This window comes from Hydra viridissima, unplaced genomic scaffold (genome assembly GCF_058129835.1).
Source record: "Hydra viridissima isolate aposymbiotic clone 2 unplaced genomic scaffold, HvirCarnegie_v1 scaffold_12, whole genome shotgun sequence".
In the NCBI taxonomy this organism is placed as follows: Eukaryota; Metazoa; Cnidaria; class Hydrozoa; order Anthoathecata; family Hydridae; genus Hydra; species Hydra viridissima.
The window spans coordinates 9678275-9699589 of record NW_028324311.1 but is presented as its reverse complement, the minus strand read 5'-3'; the positions used below and the strand labels follow the sequence as shown (position 1 = coordinate 9699589).

At 30.2% G+C, this 21315-nt stretch overlaps 2 protein-coding genes, 1 long non-coding RNA gene and 2 pseudogenes across 4 annotated transcripts; 1 reads left to right on the top strand and 4 right to left on the bottom strand.

Moving 5' to 3' along the window:
• Positions 1-1240: 1240 nt before the first annotated feature.
• Positions 1241-4657, bottom strand: LOC149881156 (uncharacterized; annotated as a pseudogene). Its single transcript, XR_016445410.1, has 8 exons — positions 4550-4657; positions 4066-4137; positions 3769-3932; positions 3629-3693; positions 3216-3313; positions 2967-3060; positions 2736-2878; positions 1241-1348 (listed from the first exon to the last, which is right to left on the bottom strand). The product of XR_016445410.1 is annotated as an uncharacterized LOC149881156 (transcript).
• Positions 4658-9544: 4887 nt separating this feature from the next.
• LOC149881153 (uncharacterized) lies at positions 9545-20000 on the bottom strand. Its single transcript, XM_090069667.1, has 2 exons — positions 19960-20000; positions 9545-11172 (listed from the first exon to the last, which is right to left on the bottom strand). Exon 2 carries the CDS (start codon positions 11098-11100, stop codon positions 10717-10719), a length of 384 nt encoding a protein of 127 aa, XP_089925793.1. The 5' UTR covers positions 11101-11172; positions 19960-20000; the 3' UTR covers positions 9545-10716.
• On the bottom strand, positions 12895-14933 carry LOC149881154 (uncharacterized). Its single transcript, XR_016445998.1, has 3 exons — positions 14683-14933; positions 13236-13255; positions 12895-13096 (listed from the first exon to the last, which is right to left on the bottom strand). It is a non-coding gene; the product is annotated as an uncharacterized LOC149881154 (long non-coding RNA).
• Positions 13262-14596, bottom strand: LOC149881155 (uncharacterized; annotated as a pseudogene).
• LOC145186461 (uncharacterized) lies at positions 17815-20311 on the top strand. The gene has a single exon (XM_080062572.2). It carries the CDS (start codon positions 18006-18008, stop codon positions 19287-19289), a length of 1284 nt encoding a protein of 427 aa, XP_079918698.2. The 5' UTR covers positions 17815-18005; the 3' UTR covers positions 19290-20311.
• The last annotated feature ends 1004 nt before the right edge of the window (positions 20312-21315 follow it).

Here is a 21315-nt window from a genome sequence, read left to right as displayed (position 1 = left end):
TTGTTAATGAAACTTTTAAATTAGGGGAGGCTAGACAAGCTTCTACAAGTTTATTTTTGAGTATTTTTATTGCTTCTTTAGCATGTGGAGTTAAACCCTTTGTTGGAAAATTGTCTCTTACTTGGGTAAGTGGGAGAGTTAATGCTGTGCAATTGTGTATCCACTTAGCGTAATAAGCAAATAAACCTATCATTCGGTTTAGCTCTTTTAACGATCTTGGCTCAGGCATATTTATCAGTGCTTCGTATATTTTTGGGTCTGGCTTTATAGTTCCATTTTCAATAATATGGCCTAAGAATTCGATATGATTTTTTTTAAAGTTAATCTTTTCTTCGTTTATCTCAATGTTGGCGATTTTAGCTGCGTGTAGAAAGCGACTAAGATTTTTATCGTGTTCTTGATTCTTGCATCTTCTCCACCGATAATTATATCGTCGAGATAAGCGTATGTGTTTTCAAGTTTATTATCCTGAATGAATTCATCCATTACTCTTTGAAAGATTGGTACCGCGTTTGTACATCCAAAGGGTAAGCGTTTGAACTCATATAATCTGCCGTTAGCTTCAAATGCGGTTAGTTTGTAATCTTCGGGTCGTATTCTCACTTGATAATACGCCGATTTGAGATCAATTGTGCTAAAAATTTTATGGACTGCTATTTTAAGTATTAAGTCATCGATTCGTGGTGTAGGATATGAATCGAGTGGAGTGTGTAAATTAATTGTATTAGAATAATCGATCACGAGGCGATTTTTATTTCCTGTTGATACTACAAAACATTGAGCTCGCCAAGGGCTGCGGCTTATTTAAATTATATCTTTTTTTAGTAAGCGGTTTATTTCATCTGTTATGGCGGAGATATTTTTGGGAATACGTCATGAGGTTGTAGCTATTGGTTTTATTTTGTTAATATCGATTCCTGGTATTAAGGCGTATGTTGAACATTTCATACTTTTTGTTGCTAAACAGAATTTTAGAGGCTCTTTGTTTCCTTTAAAATTGATGGTCATTGAGGAATGACATGTTTACACGTCCATTCCAATAATTACATTTTATCAAATAAAATGCATCTAAAAGACATCTATAAGCTAGACATCTATTTAGCGTTCATTCACGACGTGATTTCAGACATCTTTTAGACTGGTTTTCAGATGCATATTAGATGCAGTTTAGATATCTTTTGCCGACTGAGTTAAGATTAAAAAGTCTTTAAAAAATTACACAAGTAAAGAAACAATTAGGTTCAAGTTGTTGAAATTTATTTACCAAGATTATAAAACAAATGTTTACAATAAGAAAACTATAATTCTTTACTGAGTCCGCCAACTCGCTGTTCCTCGGCATCGGTATCTAAAATGTAATATAATAGCATGTAAATAAATGCACTAATGCTTTAAAAGACATGTAAAGGGTGGTTAAATTTTAAGGGCCGATGTTAAATTTGAATAAAACACAAATTATTAAGGAATTTATTGTAACATCTTTTTATTATGATAATATGGTATGATTCAATTATGTATGGAATAAAATATCGGCCAAATGGGCGCCGCGACCTCGGCGGCACACCTCCATCCGATGGTGCAAATTTTCGATGACGCTGAGGCATAATTGAGGTTCTATGCCGTTAATGTGCCGAATTATCTCATCCTTTAGCTCTTGAATTGTTGCTGGCTTATCAACGTACACCTTTTCTTTTAAATACCCCCAAAGAAAGAAGTCCAACGGTGTCAAATCACATGATCTTGGCGGCCAATTGACATCGCCACCATGTGAGATAACACGGCCATTGAATTTTTCGCGCAAAAGAGCCTTTGTTTCGTTAGCTGTGTGGCAAGTGGCACCGTCCTGTTGAAACCACATATCCTCCACATCCATATGGTCCAATTCGGGCCATAAAAAGTTCGTTATCATCTCACGATAGCGAACACCATTCACAGTAACTGCCAGACCGGCATCATTTTGGAAAAAATATGGTCCGATGATGCCGCCAGCCCATAAACCACACCAAACAGTCACTCTTTGTGGGTGCATTGGTTTTTCGACAATCACTCTCGGATTAACATTCGCCCAAATGCGGCAACTCTGCTTGTTGACGAAGCCACTAAGGTGAAAATGGGCCTCATCACTGAAGATGATTTTCGTCGGAAATTGATCATCGATGGTTGCCTTTTCTAGCCACCATTCTGACCATTGACGACGTTTGAGATGGTCAGTGGGCTTTAGTTCTTGGGTCAACTGCAACTTGTAAGCGTGTAAATGCAAGTCTTTATGCATAATGTTCATCATCGACGAGCGTGAGAGGTGCAATTGTTGGCTACGACGACGAGTTGATGTAGACGGCTCTTCAGCCACACTGTCGCGAACAGTAGCGATATTTTCGGCAGTACGAGCTGTACGAGCATGCGCTGGTCTTTTCACATCTCCTACAGACCCGGTTTGCTCAAATTTATGCACGATTTTTCCGATTGTACGCACATTTGGACGATTAAATTGACCGAAAAACTCACGAAGTGCACGATATGCATTTTGATTTGAACGCCCATTTTTATAATAGGCCTGAATAACTTTAACGCGTTGCTCGATTGTGTAACTTTCCATGGTTCAAATTGAGTCAGTCTGAAATTGAGAAATGACACATTAAATACAGAAAAATAATTTACGTTTAGGTTTGGTTCACATTCAACATCGGCCCTTAAAATTTAACCACCCTTTAGAATGATTAAAAAAATCTGTTTACATGAAACATATATAAACTTTCACTCGACTTGTTGCCAAATTTCATAAAAACATCAAAGATATGAGATATAACACGTCTTTCTGGTTCAAAGTAACCTTATTAAGCTGTTTTTTCTATTTATTAACCTCTTCATCTTCAATTATCTAAAGAAGATGTAATATATAATAATAATAATAGTTAATTTGAAAATATAATTTTATTGATTTTAACAATTATGTATCACCAATTTACCTGTAAAGTCTTTTTTTTCTGATTGCGAGCAGGAGCATTTTGCAAAAACATTTTTCTAGAACTTTTATGGATTCAACATTGTATTCACAGGAATCTGTCAAAATGAAAAAATTTTAAAATATTCAACATAATTTACTTTGGTATAGATAAAGAAAGGTGATGGAGACAAAAATACTAGTATGGCACAAAAATGAGCTAAAGAGTACATTTTTAAATCAAAGAGCAGTTATATACACATTAAAACTATACCTCGTAAAACACTCCAGATATTTACAAGGTTTTCAAGACTTATTTTTTCCCCATCACCTTTTCGATTTAATTTAGATTGTAGCTGATTGGAAATTGACCTGATAGATATTTTTACAATAAACTGATATATATATATATTTGAATATGTAAATGAAATGACATATTTGAATACATGAAATAAACTATTTGAATGAACTATAAATTGTAAAATTTTGTAATCATTAAATTTAAACTCCGAACAAAATTACTTTTGCATGTAGATACTAGTTTAAATACCTACAGTAAATTACTCAAAAATTTTATTATTTTCAAGTTACAAGTAATTGTTAGTCAAATGGTCAAAATTATTTGTTTTTTGCTGCTATTTAATTAAATTTCTGATTAACTGAAATAAGATTGGAATTGTCATTTACCTTCTCATGATCATGAAAACATGCTCTCTTGGCTTTCTGCCACCAACTATTTTCAAACTATCAAGCTAAAATATACAACATATAGAGTTAATCCTGAACCTTCAAATAACCCAAATAAAAACAAGATAATTAGATCATACCAAGTTATTATATTCTGATTTGTCCTTTTGATTATTATTAGGTGCTACCAATTAGTCAACTGATTCTAACAACTTCACCCCAGTTGCATGAAACTTTACTTCAACAAGCTCCTTTAAAATAAGTTTTATTTCAGCCAGCTCTTTGAGAATAAGATGTTCCACCTCTATAAATAATTGTGTATTTGTGAATAAAGGTCATTAGTTACCTCAAAGTTATTATTTAGCTCATGAAACCAAATAGCAAAAATATCCTATTAGTTGTTTATTAATTGATCATAACAATGTTTGGATACATACCCCCTAGTGATATATCCAGGCTGATTTTGACACTGGTATACCGGTTTGGGCACCCAAAATATTCTGCCATAACTCCAGATCAAATTAGTTAAAATAAATATAATTCATATATAAGTTCTATTTAGAGGGTAATGTAGACTGTTCTGACAGCATTCAAAGTATTTGGGCACTGATTCTCAAATTCAGAAATCAAGGACCTTTTTTTTCTGCAAATATTGTTTTTTGGAAAAATGATTTTTTTTACTAATATCCATACAGCTGTGTGCTGACTGTTTTTTTTTTTTTTTTTAAAAAAAAAAAGGTCCTCAAAATATAAGCTGAAATTCTTTTTACCTGTGTCCCTAAATAACTTCTAGATACATCACTGACCACCAACATTATACAAATGCAAAAGAAAGGAATGAATAAAAATAAACACCAAAAAAACATCATTTGTTATTTTATTCACTCCCAGTAGTTGGCATAACATTTTTAAAAAACTTACTTTTTATATCAGTGGTAACTTCTTGCAAAGAATCAGACAGCGGCAAAAGATGCAGACTGGAATCCTAATAAAAACAATCTGGACTGTAAATAAACAACTTTGCAATATTATATTTACAAAAAAACTTAATACATGCAAATTATCAGTTAAAAAGGCTAAAATGAAAATAAAAATTCAGGTGCAAAAGAGAACCTTACTTTGACTGATAAAAAACTGAAAAGTCACATACTACTCTACTTTATTACATACAATTATTGATAACTTCCTCTTACTTTTCTTAGGGTGTGGCTTAAGAGCAATTCTTGATCTTTCCTCCTGTAAAAAGTTTGGCTATCAAAGAGATTTGTTTAACTATTTCTACTATACTTAAACCTGGTCAATTGCTAAAACATCCAGACAAACTTTTCTTCAAAGTTGAGCTATGTTCGTACTCATTAAACTCATAGTTATCAGAGTATTCATTGTCAGAAAACAAATACTCAACATAGTTAGAATATTCCTCAAATGTCCTTTCATTCTCATACTATCTCCTCCTAAGATTCCAACATTAAGTATACTGTCTAAAGATACAAATGAGGATTCTAGTAATTTCTTGTATTCCTTTTGAATCTGCGATGTCACTGTTGGTATGAACTTTTTGTAAAGGGCATAATTGTATCTAGATAAAAATGTTTTTATTTCAAGACAAAAAAAAAAGGAAAATAAATCACTCTAGTCAAACTTCTAAAAACTCCTTCCTCTCACTGTTGTTTTTAACTATTTTTCTCAATGGAAGCGTTATGTGCACAGCCAACCACTAAAGCAGTTTTTGGCGTTATTAAAAACACCATATATTTTTATAAAAACACACATTTATATTAAAATTACATTTTAATCTACAAATAAAAATATCAACTTAAGAATAACGTTCTTTTTTCAGATCATGAAGTGATTTTAGTAAAATGTTATGCACTGAAACCATGAAAATACTTCGTCGTTATATTAGCAAGTAATTTGTAATAGCATATAATTTTATTTATTTAAAACTCATTTAAAATTATTATCATTATGATTTATATTCTTCATAGGTTAGTATAAACTTAGCTACCCCTAGTTGACTATCTTACAGAAAACTTATAAGTCTTGTAGGATGGCAATATTCTTATATTATCCTTTAGGATATCCTAAAGGATTCGTGAGATCGTAAGTAAAAACAGAAAAGTTGTTTTGTTAATGTTAATTCTGTAAAATATACTTATTTTCACAAATGAAAAAAAAACGCGTTTCTTAACTTCACTCAGATAATTAAAGGAGAAATTAAGAAACGCGCTTTTTTAACAATTTCGTTATAAAAATTTCATTTTCATTTGTTATAACAAGGTATATCCTGTTTAATCTATAAAAACGTTTACATTTTGTTTAGTACATGTACTAAAAAAAAGCAATATCTGCTATACTATTTATTTAGTTTTTAATATGTGCAAAATTTATTTTACACAGAATGAAATTTTATTTCAATAAGAAAATATTAATTCCAACTTAAACTTACCTATTACGAATCTAAAATTAAATAGCCTACAGCATCCTATAAGAATCCTATTTTGATCCTTCAAGATCTTTTAAAATATTCTTTTAGATCTTACCTTATCCTGTAAGAATTCCTTTAAATCCTACAAGATCCTTCAAAAGGATGCTTATAGGTCTTGCAGGGACTTGTGCAACTCAACCCATAGGATTCTTTAGGATCTGTAAGATTAGTCAACTAGGGACGTATAAATTTTTATTCCTTTCTAGAAACAAGTTTCTGCCATGCATGTTTCTTTAATGGCGGTCATTTATAATAATCGTTCTGTAAAATCGACTGTCTTTAGTTAAAATTTCTTCTTTCTCTTCAACTGATCTATAGAAGACATTTTAAATGCATCTATATGTAACCGAAAAGAGATATCTATGTTTTAATCTCGTTTATACATCTAATATGCGTCTACAATTGGAAAAAAATAGAATCACTGAAATTAGACCTTTTTTCGATGAATAATATACGTCTAAAATATATGCATCTACGAAAGATGCAAATTAGAGTAGTTTTAGATGATCTATAGATGTCTTTTGCCTGCTGGGATAGTTCATGCAGCATTTATAATTTTTTAGTGCCTATCTGATGAACTAATGCCTAAAAAACGTTTTATCTTAAAAATAAAATCAGCTGCCTACCATGCTGTTGTGTTATTAACCTTCTAGCATACAGCATTGGGTAGTTATGAACTAAAAGGTACATAAATTATATAACAAATGCTAACTATTTGAAACTTGAGATTTCTGCACAAGCAAACAATACTTTTTCTTTACTTTTATTAAACTAACTAAATTTAAGTAAATTAAAATTAAAATTTGTATTTAGTTTTACTGAGAATTTTTAATTCATTATATTTATTCTAAAAAGCGAAAAACAGAAAGTTAATATAGAGCAACTTATTGTAAGAATATGTTTTGTTAAATAAAAAAATATTTATATTTGAAATTTATGTAAATATGTAATATTCCGTTATTTTTATGAAAAAAATCTTATGTTAAACAAAAAAACTAGATTTTTATTAGAAAATTATATATTTATCAATATTTGAGCTTAAGATATAAAACTCGATTATCATCAGTTTCTTAATTTTCATATCACCATTCTTTAATTCCGCCGCCATCTTGTGAGGCCAAAACTGGCTTCAAAAAATTTTTTTGTATACGGTGCACAGTGAGTCAGATTAATCTAAAAACGGCAAAAAGTCCAAAAAAAAAAGTGAAAGCTTAATCGTTTTTAGACTTAAAATGTAAAAGCAAACTACTTTTTGATCTAAAATAAACTTTAAATAATTCCATAGGTATTAGTAATGTGTAATTTTAAAGGGATATATGTGTAAAAAGTTAAATTTATCACCATAAAATTATGAAAATTTAAGGTATGTTTATCTTGTAAGAAACCTTATTTTCCACCTCATTACAAAACTTTATTATCTTTTTTGTTAAAGTACTGAGTGCTTAGATATTAAAAGTTTTTTTTCTTTTTTTTTTTTTAGATTTAAAAAACAAGTTTTTTAAAATTTTTCATTTCAAAGTTAAAATTTTAATGCACAATTTTAAACATAAGTGCCAGCCAAAAAAAAGTTCCACATTGTTCCACGTTCAATTTTGGTGAAACAAAACCATTAAACTATAGCCAAATAAACCCTGAAGTATTTACTGCGACCTCCTGCTCCTTTAGGAGATATTTCAATTAGATTCATGCATAGTTTTGACAAATGCAACACCCGCCCCTCCGTTTTCTTTTTAAAAACAGTTTTCGGACGTATGTGTAATAATTGGAAATTAGTACTGGTGTTGCGTTAAAAAAGTTAGTCGTTAAAAGTTTATTAAATGTGAAATCTGCGCATGCGCAAAATCATTAAAACTTTTTTAACGCCTAACGGCGTTAAAAAAGTTTGCCCGTTAAAACAGTATTCAAAATGGTACCGTCAACCGAGGTAACTTTGGTTGCCGGGGTGACTTTGTTGACCGGGGTCAATTGTTGATTTTTTTTTAAATTCCTAAAATTTAACAAAGATAACATGTTTTAATTTTGTTAGAGATACCAACAATATATATCGACTATTATATCAGCAATTTTGGTATATCAACAGTTTTTGTGAATATAGCACAGTTACTTCGTAGACTACATTGAGTTTATTTTTGCATCTTTTGACACTTCTGATACATTTATTGAACCATTTGAATTCTTAGCCGGTGAAAATGCCGAGGAAATATAAGTGAAAGCGTGGTTCAAGAGCATATGCAACTTCATACAGTCAAGAAACGTTGTCCAATGCTATAAAAGAATGTTTAACTAAAAGAATAAGCGTGAGAAAGGCTAGTCGACAGTTCGGAATATACGCTTCCCATTTGCTTCAACCGCTGGACGTTGCTGTTTTCCGTCCGCTAAAGATAGAAACGCGCATCAAAGAATCAATACCAAAAAATCAGTTCCTCGGTCTTCTTGCTCTACTGCAACGTCAATTGAAAAGCGATAATTTGAGATCTGACTTCAAGGCTAGTGGAATATTTCCCTTCGATAAAGGAATGGTCAAGAAGCGTTTGCCACAGGTTAACAAAGACATTGGTGGAGGTACCGGTAGTACTGTTAAGGAAGTATTCAATGAAGATATAGGTCTATTAGTGAAACATTGTGGACAGGATGGGAAAACAAATCGCACCAGAGGGAGAAAGATCACATCTGGCAAAGCGATAACACCGCAAGATCTGGTGAATAACACAACTCCTACCACATCAAAGAATAACAATAACACCAAGAATAACAGTAACACCAAGAATAACAAGAAAAGGGCAAGAGTTGAACAAGTGTCATCATCCTCAGATAACGATAATGACCTACTAGAAAATGACTTTTAATGACTTTTGCACAATAACAGGGAGCTAGTTGCAAAATGTTTTGTCCATTTAAATGTTCTTTTCATGTTTCTCTAAGTGTTTAAGGACTGATGATTTTTTAAAACTCCAAAAAGTGACCAATGTTACCCCATAGCAGGGGTATTATTGATCAAACATGATAGAAACCTGGGGTAACATTGGCCACTTTTCGGCGTTTAAAAATAAATATTTGTAATAAAAAAATTAAAAAAATAAATATAGAGGCCTATAGCCAAGACCTATAATGTTATTACCACAAGAGAAAACTGTAAAAAATTAATAAGATTCAGAGATGTTTAAGAAAAACTGCCAAAACTGATCAAAGTTACCCTGGCTAACGATACTCTTTAATTTGCGCAACCCTCAAATCCACAACAGAATATGCTTTGAAATTTTGGTTAAGGCATTGGGAGGCATTCTTTTTTTATTTTTGAGCAAAAGCTCTCAAAGAGAGTTGCAATTATTTTTTCCAAATTTTTTTCCCTGTAACTTTCTAATTCTACAAAGTTATACAATTTTCATGACATTTTTTTTTTTCATTTGACCTCCTCATAGTATCAAAGCTTTTAAACTCCTAAATAAATTATATTTCATGAAAAAATAGAACATAGATACTCACTTCTAAAAGAATTATACTATACTAACTATAGTAATATATACAAAATCAAATATTTTTAAATTCTCATATTATAGTTCAGAAATATTAACATTTCACCATGAGCTCCTGTTAAGCTATATCTCTTTGCAGTATATACATTTCCACCTATACTAAAAAGTCTTTCACTCTTCACAGAAGACGGTGGGCAGCTTAAATACTTTAAAGCAAGCTTTGCTAATAGTGGCATTTTGGTTTTCTGTGATTTCCACCACAACAAAAGATTGCTTTCTTTGTCAATAAGGTCTTCATTTGAGTAGTGTTGAACTTTGTTTAATAAAGTTTCATTTGAAATTAAAGTTTGTGGTTGACTGATTTGTTTAGAATTAAATCCTACATGTTCTTCAAAGCAATTGTCAAAACCCATTTCTACTATATCTTTCTATTCATTTAGTACTGTACCATTATTTTCATATTCTGAGTCAATATTTTCAATGTCACAAGCTGCAGACCGATCATTTTCAGTAACTTTGATGTTTTTTATATTTTCATGGGTTTTAATAAGCTGAATGGTTATATTCTCAGTACTTTTTTTAGCAGCTGAAAAGGTGTTTTCATTTTTGAACATTTTTAATTTGAAACTGGGATCAAGAAATATTGACAAGATGATGTTATAGTTATCAGTATATTGTTTGAAACTATTCTCCGTTGAATTAGTTGTCCTCAATTAAAGCTTTATTAATGAAATGTTTCAAAAACTGTATCTGTGGTATAATATCTGAGACAATAGAATTTCTTTCACTCAAGCGAACTCTTGTTTTGTGGAAATCTTTTAGCAAAACACAAAACTGTCCAATAATCATCCATTTGTTTGCATTTAATAAAGGAAGCTTACCATTTTCAAGTGCATATATGTTTAGAGGTTTCCTTTGATCATAAATTAGTTCTAACATATGACAGGTACTATTCCACCTTGTTGGAACATTTTGAATAAGTTTGTGCTTAGGAACATTGTTTGCTTCTTGAAGAGCTTTAAGTTTAGAGCAGGCTTGGGGAGAATGGCTAAAATGCCCAACAATTGAATGCCAGTTTGCAATGACATTCTTGACAACTGTTTGTTCAAAAATACACTCATTAATTACTAGTTGCAGTGTGTGTAAAAACAAGCCATACTATCATATGGGCTATCTTTAATAGCCTTAACAATATTTGTACCATTATCTCTAGCTATTAAATGAATTTTTGAAGGTGATATTTTAAATTCAGCCATAATATCTTCAATCAATTCAGCAATATTTGCTGCTGTATGCCTCTCAGGAAAAGGAGCTACTCTAAGTACAACAGTTTTCTGATTAAATGTATTGTCTAAACAGTGACCTGTCAGGCTAATGAAGCTTTCATTTGAACTACTGGTCCATATATCAGTAGTAAAGCTTATGAATTCAGCAACTGAGTAAACACGGACAGCCATTTTTAAGATAAAGTATAAAATAATTTCAGCAATTGAGTAAACATGGACAGCCATTTTTAATATAAAGTATACACTAATTTTTATTATTTTACATACCCTAATGAAACAATGCAACTTTTTTAACGTCTAATTTCATTCCCTAACGAACACTCCTTTGACCATACTGCGCATGCGTAACGCATGTGCAGAACTATTTGTTAACTTTTTTAACGACTAACTTTTTTAACGCAACACTGGAAATTAGTACTGAATTATTGAACTGGTTAGTAATTCAAATTGTGAAAAGATTTTCATATTCTGATTTTTTTATTTTTGGATTATAAATTGTTTTTTGTTTTTTTTGTGTTAAAGATTTATAACGCGCTTTGTAACGCGTCTGCGCGCGTTTAGCAAATTTGCGTGCGTTTAATACGTACACGAGCGTTTGTGTATTAATATAATATTGCTATATTTTGGGTCAAGGAAGCTAAATTTTTTACTAAAATTAGAATTTACAAATTTTAAAGTCCACTAACGTGCGTTTTAACGCGTACATGTGCGTGATACGGGTAATTGGTGCATGTGAAAATAATTTTAGGCTCCTAATTTGAATTCCTTGACCCCAAAAACCCCTATTTTGATGTATAGTTTATGTTAAATGTACATGTATTTAATAGTTAGGTAATTTTTGCCGCTTTTTAACCTTTTTAACTCACTGTGCGGTGTCACGTTAAATAAGTAGCCCGTTAAAAAAGTCAATGATATGTTAAGAATAACTAGATGTCTAACTGCCGTAAATCGGCATAAGAAAAAGTGAAGCAAAAATCGGCCATTATGGGGGGCAAAATCTTTACGCTATTTATCAAAACAAAACAAATACGAAGCTTACGGATTTGTTAAATTTGCCCCCATAATGGCCGATTTTTGCTTAAAAAAATACGCGGAAGTTAGACATCTAGTTATTTTTAATATATCATTGAAAAAAGTAGACAAAATGTTGTATCTGCGCATGCGTTAGTTTACGGATACTTATTTAACGCCATTATAGGCGTTAAATAAGTATCCGTAAAAAACCTGTTCCGTAAAAAATCTGTTCTGTATCCGTAAAAAATCCGTTAAATAAGTATCCCGTTAAAAAAGTAGACAAAATGAGCAATCAAGACAATATTTTTAACACCAAACGTAATTTTAAACTTGATTTTAAATTTTTATGTTAAGTTAAGATTAAGTTAAAGTTTTATAAAGTCCTTATTGAAATATATATGACTTTAAAAATAATCTTATAAGAACATATTTAACGTAACAATACGATAAATGAAAATTCCTAAATTAGGAGCGCCACACTTCCCTTGATTAACGATCTTATATTGCATTGTGTCTTATGTTTATAGATTGTGATATAAATGTTACAATAAGTTTGCATTTTGATATCTGGCGTGCACCCCACACGGTGCCTCCTGGGTAAGTAAGGTTATCTGTTAATGTAATAGTATTTCTAAGAGTTATTTTAACTAAAAAATTTTTTAAAAAAGCAGCTTAATCTATAAATTTTCTGCTGATGAAAATTTTCATATAAGTGTAAAAAGTTTAAAGTCTATTACACATAATAAACCTAGGAATCTATTTCTGATCTGAAAAACGAGTTAAGGGTTTGAAATTTAACAAGTTCTAGGTTTTGATCTAAATATGATCTCAAACCTTCCATAATGTTACAATTAAAAACCAGCATTATCCAACTTAAACCGTCCAAACACACTTACATGGGATAATGTGTAAGCGATTAAATCATGTAGAAGATTACAATTACGTGGAAACAAAATGAGAAATGTAAAAAAAAAGAAATGATAACATTAAACTGTTAAAAATTTATTTTCCAAATTAAATTTACATTCAACTTTGTATTGTTATTAAACTTGTGTCCATTTAAATATACCTCTCCTAGATTGTCGGCTGTTTGCCTTCTTAAATAAACAACAGGGATCGAGGTTTACCTATCAAATATACTTTTAACATAAGCGATGGAATTTTTTTCTTTAATTACTCCTAGCCATAAGAGCTTAAGTTGTTGTACCTAAAACTCAAAAAAAAAAAAAAAAAAAAGTTTTCATTATAATTATAATCAGAATTATTTACCAGATAATTATAATAAGTTGACAGATGAAACAAACAAAAAAGACAATTATGTTTAAATTTAAAAAAGTACTTGTAACCTGAAATGTAACCAGGCAATCTAAAGTGAAATATAAGAAAAATAATATTAGAAAACTATTTTTAACTTTTTTATATTTATAATTTATATTTATTAATTATAACTTTTACCTAATAGTTAGAGTGATGATACAACTAGAATTTAAAATATAGTAACAACATTTTTTAAAATAATTAAATTATCATAATAAATCTAATTTAAAAAACTCTACAATAAACTCTAATATAAAATTGAGTAAACTCTAGTCTAGTTCCATCTTTACTACTTATAACTCTAGTTCTAACTCTAACTTATAACTACTACTAGTAACTCTACTTGTTGTATCTCTACTAATAACTCTAATCTAAAACTGAATCAATCAAAGACACTTAAAATTAGTTTTTGTTTAAAATAAGTTTTTGTTAAGAAAATATTTTTATGTATTTAACAAAAAGATTTCAAGCCATTATGCTCACAAAACAAAAATTAATAAATCAAATATCTAACTTTTATTAAGGTTTTTAAAAAAATTATTATTGCAGTGACAGAAATTATCACATTGAAATGATAATGAGCCTACTTTTTTACCATATGATAAAGAAATGTAAGGAAATATCTTCATTTTTTTCCCCTTAATACACTGCAGGAAATGAGACCTCATACTAATTTTATCCCAGATAATTAAACTTGAATCAAAACCATTGCATAAAGCAGTAGCATTTGCAATAGTATAAAGCCCACAATCATTTCCATTGTCTTGCTTTTGACATCTTATGATCTCCACATTCAAAGAGGAAATACATTTATTTATTAACAACGATCGTGCACTCTGTGTACCAGTAATGGAACAGTGCCTTAATTAAATCTAGTAAACAGTGAATCATAATACTGAACAGAATTAGAACCATTTTCAGATGCTCAATTACTTATTAGAACCCAATGCAAATTTCTAACATTAAGTATCTGAACAAACTTTAAAGAAATAGTTTAACCATCAAAGTTTTTTGAACTAAAAATCCAAGAACTTTGAAATCCACCTACTTCAGGAAACTGGTTTGAAAGAAAGCTTTGTGCAATATTAATTAAAGTATCACCAAGCCAACAAGATGGATGTTTAAAAACATCTATGCACAGCTTGACTGACTGCGCTGATAATGTTGAATAAAAATAATTATTGACAGAAACTGCAGGAAAAACTAATGTTATGGATTTGGATATACTTGCGTCAGTTAGAGAAGTTGGATGCTTTCTCTTGCTGGATTTTTTTAAAAATATTTTTAAATCATCTTTTTCAATTAATTGCTTAGTCATTTTAAGACAATAATCATGCTCTTTTAAAATCAATGTTTTTTTTAATAAATAAGGCTTTATACATAATACAATTTACCATCTAAAGTATGTAAAAATTTAGATTTAATTCAATGACAATAATTATTTATTCAACAAAGTATAATGTAATGTTTACATACCACATAGTTTGAATTTTTTTGCATACTTTAAAAAAGATTTACGCTCTGATTTGTAATATTTCATCCTTACATCAGAGAGATATTGTTTAACATCTTCAACAGAATAGTTATGAACAGGCATTTTTCAGATTAAATTTTTGACTTGTAAATAAGAAATTTAAGTAACTGAAGATTTACCTAACGGAACGGTAAGCGAAAGATACTATGACCCACGATGAGGAAATATGTTTTAATTATGCGAACTTTGTTGTTACGTCATGCTAATATCAATTAACGTTGCGTGTAAACTAATCTTATGTTGTTGTTTTCGTTTATTTCGCACGTGCTTCAAAAGTTTAAAAAAATGCATGAAAGTAAAAGTAAGTTTGTAAGTTTTTTTGTTAAAATAATTATAAGATTGGAAAGTAATATTAAAAAATGTTAAAGCAAGACGTCATTGACATTGACTGAGGGAAGAAAGTAAATAAAAATTAATTAACTTTTTTGTTATTGACATTGCTAATCTGTTCTTAAAATATTAATCCTGCTGCTTCTCCATAAGCTTTCTTCTTACGGTGTGTCTGGTATCATCTTTAAGATTATTGAATCCTTCCTTTCCAATCGTAGTATTTAAGTTGTCCTCGATGGACAGCACTCTTCTTCTTATTCTGTAACTTCAGGGGTTCCTCAAGGTTCAATCCTTGGCCCTATACTCTTTTTAATTTACATTAACGATCTTCCAGACATTCTCATATCTAAGGTAGCATTGTTTACTGATGATACTACTATTTATTCTTGTCATGATAAGAAGCCAACACTCTCTGATTGCTTGGAGGGGGCATTTGAGCTTGAAAAGGATCTCACTTCTGCTACGGCATGGGGCTCACAGTGGCTGGTGAACTTTAATTCAGATAAAACTCAGTTTTTTTAGCCAATAATTATCAGAATAATTTAGATCTTCCTATATTTATGAACGGTAATGTACTTGATGAGTCATCTACCCTTTTCTTGAAACAATATCCAAGATTTTTTGATATGAATGAAAGAGCAAGTTGTTCAAATTTAAATTAGTTAATTTTATATTTATTTTCTGCTTTTATTTGGATGAATAAAGACATTACTGAATTTAATAATACTAATTTATCCAATCTAGGGTTTATATTGCTGCTTTATGAAATCCTTCTAAACCAAATATTTTTATTATGTCTTTGTACAGTCGCTCTTATGTCTCGTCTAATCTGTTTTAACTAAATTTTGAATTAAAAAAAAAATGAGTCTCTATAAAACCAAAGGTTCAAATGCAGGAACTTCATAAAGTTACCCCGGAGTTTCCCAAACATAATATAGAAATTAAAATAGATTAGACGCAACAAAAGAGTGGATGTATTAATTTTTAATGACAATATTTTTTTTTACTAGAGTATGACAGTTGATGCTACTTTTTATACTTGGATTAGCAATATATATAAAAGTGGATTTAAATGCTTTATTGGTTGAAGATGCTGGTTTCAGAGGTGGTATTACTGTTTTTGACAACGTTTTACTTTTTTGATCTGCAGTATCCAGACGAATTGCGAGTAGTGTTTTCGTTACTTGAAAAAGTTTGTGGCATTCCAGAAACAATAGTTCAATCGCAAATGATTTTTTTAGACAACTGAACATTTAGTTAAATTTATAAATAATCAAGATGCAATATAGTTTTTTTTTTGATAGCATTTTTTGTTTTCTAGGGAGTTTTATTTGATTTTGACTTATTTTTATTTTGATAAATTATCTGGGTTATGTAATAAAAAATAAAAAAGTTAAATGTTTTTAGTAAAAAGTATAATCATTCATTTTATAAAACTTGTGTTTTTTTTTATTTTAGTTTGTTTCTTTCTTTTAGGATATCAACTAAAAAAATATAAAGTTCCATTTTTCAAGTTTTAACTGATCACTCTTTATGTTATGCATCTTTTGTTGTGGTGGTTTATATTTTATTGATAGTTAATACATGCATTTTCTTGATGCTATATATCTATATTTTGATTGCGTTTGCACTTGTACTTTATACGAGAATTAAAATATATATTAGTACATTAAGTAAACGTACAATAGTAGTTTTATAATACAGTAAGGAAAATAAAGAAATACTCTCTATTATTCTTACAGGCATTTGATATTTTATTTCTTTATTAGAGGTAAGAGTCAGACATTCTTATTTTCTCTAGTAAAAGTATAAAAAATTAATAATTGTATGTTTGATGTTAGCTATAGGTGTCAACACCTCTGGACCAATCAATACCAAACTTGGCACAGGCACTAAGTAGGCCTGAGCGGTGGTTTTGACCAGGTTTGGGCCACCAGCGGCCCCTCCTAACCCTAACCCTGAGAAAACCGCGCGAAGCGCCGGGTAATCCAGCTTGATTATATTTAGAAAATTATTACCTATTAATTTCCTTGTTTTAAGGCAAGAATTTTGCTTAAAAATTCGTTCCTTATTTTAAAGGATACTTTTCTAATGTCATATTTCAACTGGGCAAATAACCAACAAATTTTAAAACAACACATGTTAACTTCTTTTTTTCTTAATTCAAACACTTAATATTATACTGATTATAAAAAATAATAATGTAAGATGGTAGCTTGTTGCTATGGTAACCGATGAAAATAGCTGAAAAATACCAAAAAAAATGGGTTTACTATGTAAAAAAGGAAGGAAGAATTAGTAAAGAAGTGACAATGTAACTTAGCAAAACTGTTCTAAATGTGTAAATTTTTAAAAAAAGTATATATGATGAGTCTTAATAGATGAAACACAGTGTAAAGTGAAAAAAAATTGTTAAATGATTTTCTACTAATTTATCTATAATTTTTATTAATAATATTTTTATTTTATCAAAATTTATTTTTACTTTAAAAAATAATTTTTTAATATAGTTGTTTACGCGTTTTGTTGTTTCATTTATATAAACGCAATTTAACGTTCATTTAACCATGACCCATATTTTAGGTAAATATGTTGTTATTAGTTTCTTGTTTGCGCCTTGATTGTCCAAAAATTCACGCAACGTTAATTAATATTAGCATGACGTAACAACAAAGTTCGCATAATTAAGGTATAAGACCCCTCAAAAATCTTAAAAAAAAAGTGTTTTTTTTTAATGTAATTTTGGCACGAAATTTATCGCTGAACACAAATTTAAAAACCATTTTTAAAGATTTTATTTAGTTCTTGAGATATCCAATGTTTCCTTTGACTGGGTAAATTTGGTCTGCATAGCAACACGCATAGCAACGAGTTTTTAAAGAGAATTGCGAGCTTTTTCATTATATTTCTTTTTATCTAATAAACTTTCTAAACAATGGGAAAGTCATGTAGAGTAAAACAAAGTACTAAAAGTAAAAAATCAAGAAGATTTCATGGAAATAGATATACCAGAAATTTGCTAAATGATTCAAATTTGCCAGTAGCTTCCTTTATTAGTACTGAAAAAGACAATCTTTCTTCTAGCACTTTGTTGAATTTATCTGTGTCTTCAAAAAAAATTGAAAAAATTGAGACACCACAGCTAAATGAAAACAGTTCTGTTGGTTATCGTATTGTTGACATGGAAATTTTATCTAGTGTGATTTATCAATTATGTTGTAAAAAATGTCTACAATCTGGTTTAAATCTTTCAGAATGTTTTTCTAAGAAAAAGGGACTGAGCTCAATGTTATATATTTGGTGCTCTAACTGCGATGAAAAAATTGAATTCTATACTTCAAAGAAATGCTCTGGAAGAAAAACTTTTGATGCAAATAATAGAATAATTTATTCAATGCGTGCATGTAGTCAAGGTTTTTCAGGATTAGAAAAATTTACATCTTTAATGAACATCCCTAAACCAATGACTAAAAACAATTACAACAAAACAATTAAAACTGTCTCTGAATGTGCTAAAGTTGTTGCAAAAGAAACAATGATTGATGCTGCCAAAGATATCTCTCAGTCTTCTTTAAATATTGTTGATACTGCAGTATCAGTTGATGGCAGCTGGCAACGACGTGGATTCTCTTCATTAAATGGAGTTGTTACAGCAATATCAATGAAAACAGGTAAAATTCTTGATTGCGAACCAATGAGTCGATCATGCAAAGCATGTAGCCTAAAATTTAAACTAAAAGAAAGTAATCCTACTGCATTTGAAACATGGAAATCATCACATGTATGTAAATTAAATTATCGTGGCTCTGCTCCTGGTATGGAAGTGATTGGTGCACAAAGAATATTTAGTCGTTCGATCTCACAAAATAGACTAAGATATGTAGAGTATTATGGGGATGGTGATTGTAAAAGCTTTTCTTATGTTAAGGATACTTATCCTGGTATTACAGTGTGTAAGTTGGAGTGTGTTGGACACGTACAAAAACGTGTTGGTAGTAGATTGAGAAAGTTGAAAAAAACTATTAAAGGACTTGGAGGGGAAGGAAAATTAACAAATGCTACAATTAACCGTCTACAAAATTACTATGGAATTGCTGTTAGGCAAAATGTAAATGATTTAGAAGGTATGAAAAAGGCCATACTTGCAACATTGTTTCATGTATCTTCATCAGCTGAAAATAATTGGCATGATCATTGCCCTGATGGTATTAATAGCTAGTGTTGTTATAAACAGGACAAAGCTAATAAAACCTCTACCTACAAACCAGGCACAGGCCTTCCACTCTCAGTTGTCAGCCATTTAAAACCTATTTATATCGATCTATCTCAAGAAGAACTTTTAAAAAAATGCCTTCATGGTAAGACCCAAAACCAAAATGAAAGTTTTAATGGGATGATATGGCAGCGCATACCCAAAACAAAGTATGTTTCTTTAACACAGTTGGAGTTTGGAGTTTACGACGCTGTTTCAAATTTTAATATTGGAAGAAAAGCAAGTGTTCTTTTATTTGAAAAGTTGAATATGATTCCAGGAATATATACTCTTCAAGGTTGTTCAATCATGAACAAAAAGCGTCTAATTTTTGCAGAGTATCAAAATCGGACAGCATCAAAAAAGCAACGAAAAGTAATTCGTGGATGCAAAAAAAAAAAAGAAGATGCAGATAATGACCAAGAAAGTAGACTATATGATCCTGGTTCATGTTCTTATAAGTAACTGTTTTTAAACTGGCATTTTCATTGAAAATTTTTGGTACAATTATGAATGTTATATTTAAATGCGTTTTTCTCAATATGTAAATTTTTGACCTCCCGGCCATCCTATTTCATTAACGGTATGTTCAATTTGCATGAAACTTTCAGCAAATGTTTATTGCATCTAGTTTTACAATTGGAACTAAAAGTTTTGCAATATTTTAAAAATTTCTTTATTTATACTAGCTTGATCTTAAAAAATTTTGTTTTTTTTAATGCACCATTTTAAAAATTTCAGTGTAACTCAAATATTTATTTTTTTTAAATAGTTTTAGTTCAGTTTGTAGATCAACATGTTGTTAACCTTTTGCCAAAATTTCATACCCTAAATGCTTTCAGTTACTGAGATATTATGGCCGGGGTGGCACAAACATTTTTGAATGTTGACTATTTTAATTGGTAACCATGACAACTAATAAAATTATTTTTTATTTTTTTAAATGTTGTTACCTAGTTCTTTCTCAGAATATAGTTGGTTTTTTGTTAAAAGAGTTATTTTAATTTAAAAATTTTTGAGGGGTCTTATACCTTAAAACATATTTTAATTTCCTCATCGTGGGTCATAGTATCTTTCGCTTACCTAACGGAACAAGGCTACTTATTTAACGATAGATTTCACCTACCTAATGGAAACTTAACATCATATCTGCGCATGCTTGTCGCATGCGCAGAGCTATCTGTCTACTTTTTTTCACGGGCTACTTATTTAACGTGACACCTGTCTAGATACAGCAGGTGAAGTAGTACTTTGAGAATTGATGCAAAGTCACTTTTATGAAAAAAAGAGTAATAACTTTGCACCTTTTTCTGAAAGCGATATGTCTTTTTATATTGGACTTTTCTTTCAGTTGTTGTTCGTAGAAATCTCAAAACCATACTATAAAGTCAGTTTCAGAGTATGTGCATAGCAGCCGAGAGAAATTTCGGGCCCCGGGGAAGTTTTCTTAAGGGGCCCTCATTATGATCAATTATATACCCAGGACCAAAAGACATGTGCTCTGGTCATTGAAAATTAAAAATAAAAGTTAATTAACTCTTTTAAAAGTCAAAACTATTTAAATCTTTTGAAAATTACTTTAAAAAATTGTTTGTACCTACACGGGGCCCCGGAAATCTTCCCCGTCCACCCCCCCCCCTCTCGGCGGCCATGAGTATATGCAAGCAGCCATAATACCAACTGTTTCATTTATCTGCGCTTAGATAAACGTGAATAAAAATATCATTTAAATCGTATTATCATCAAAAATCTCCACATCAACTTTATTATTTTCTATTAACTTTTCTATTTACTTGAGTTAGGTCATTAATACAAACTTTGCACTTTCTAACTTATTCTGACATAAACAGTCAATGTATCACATACGATAAGCTCTTTACCACTTTTTTTTTGGAGAAAATTACTTTTCTTATACTGCTCATGTATAGTTACAATTTTTTGTTCCAAATGCTTCGTAAAGTCACTCGATGTTCCTCGCGTTTTAGTAATTTTT

Coding starts and splice junctions, on each gene's coding strand:
- LOC145186461 (XM_080062572.2), top strand. CDS start 18,006: ATGGGAAAGTCATGTAGAGTAAAACAAAGTACTAAAAGTAAAAAATCA.
- LOC149881153 (XM_090069667.1), bottom strand. CDS start 11,100: ATGGCTGTCCATGTTTACTCAATTGCTGAAATTATTTTATACTTTATC.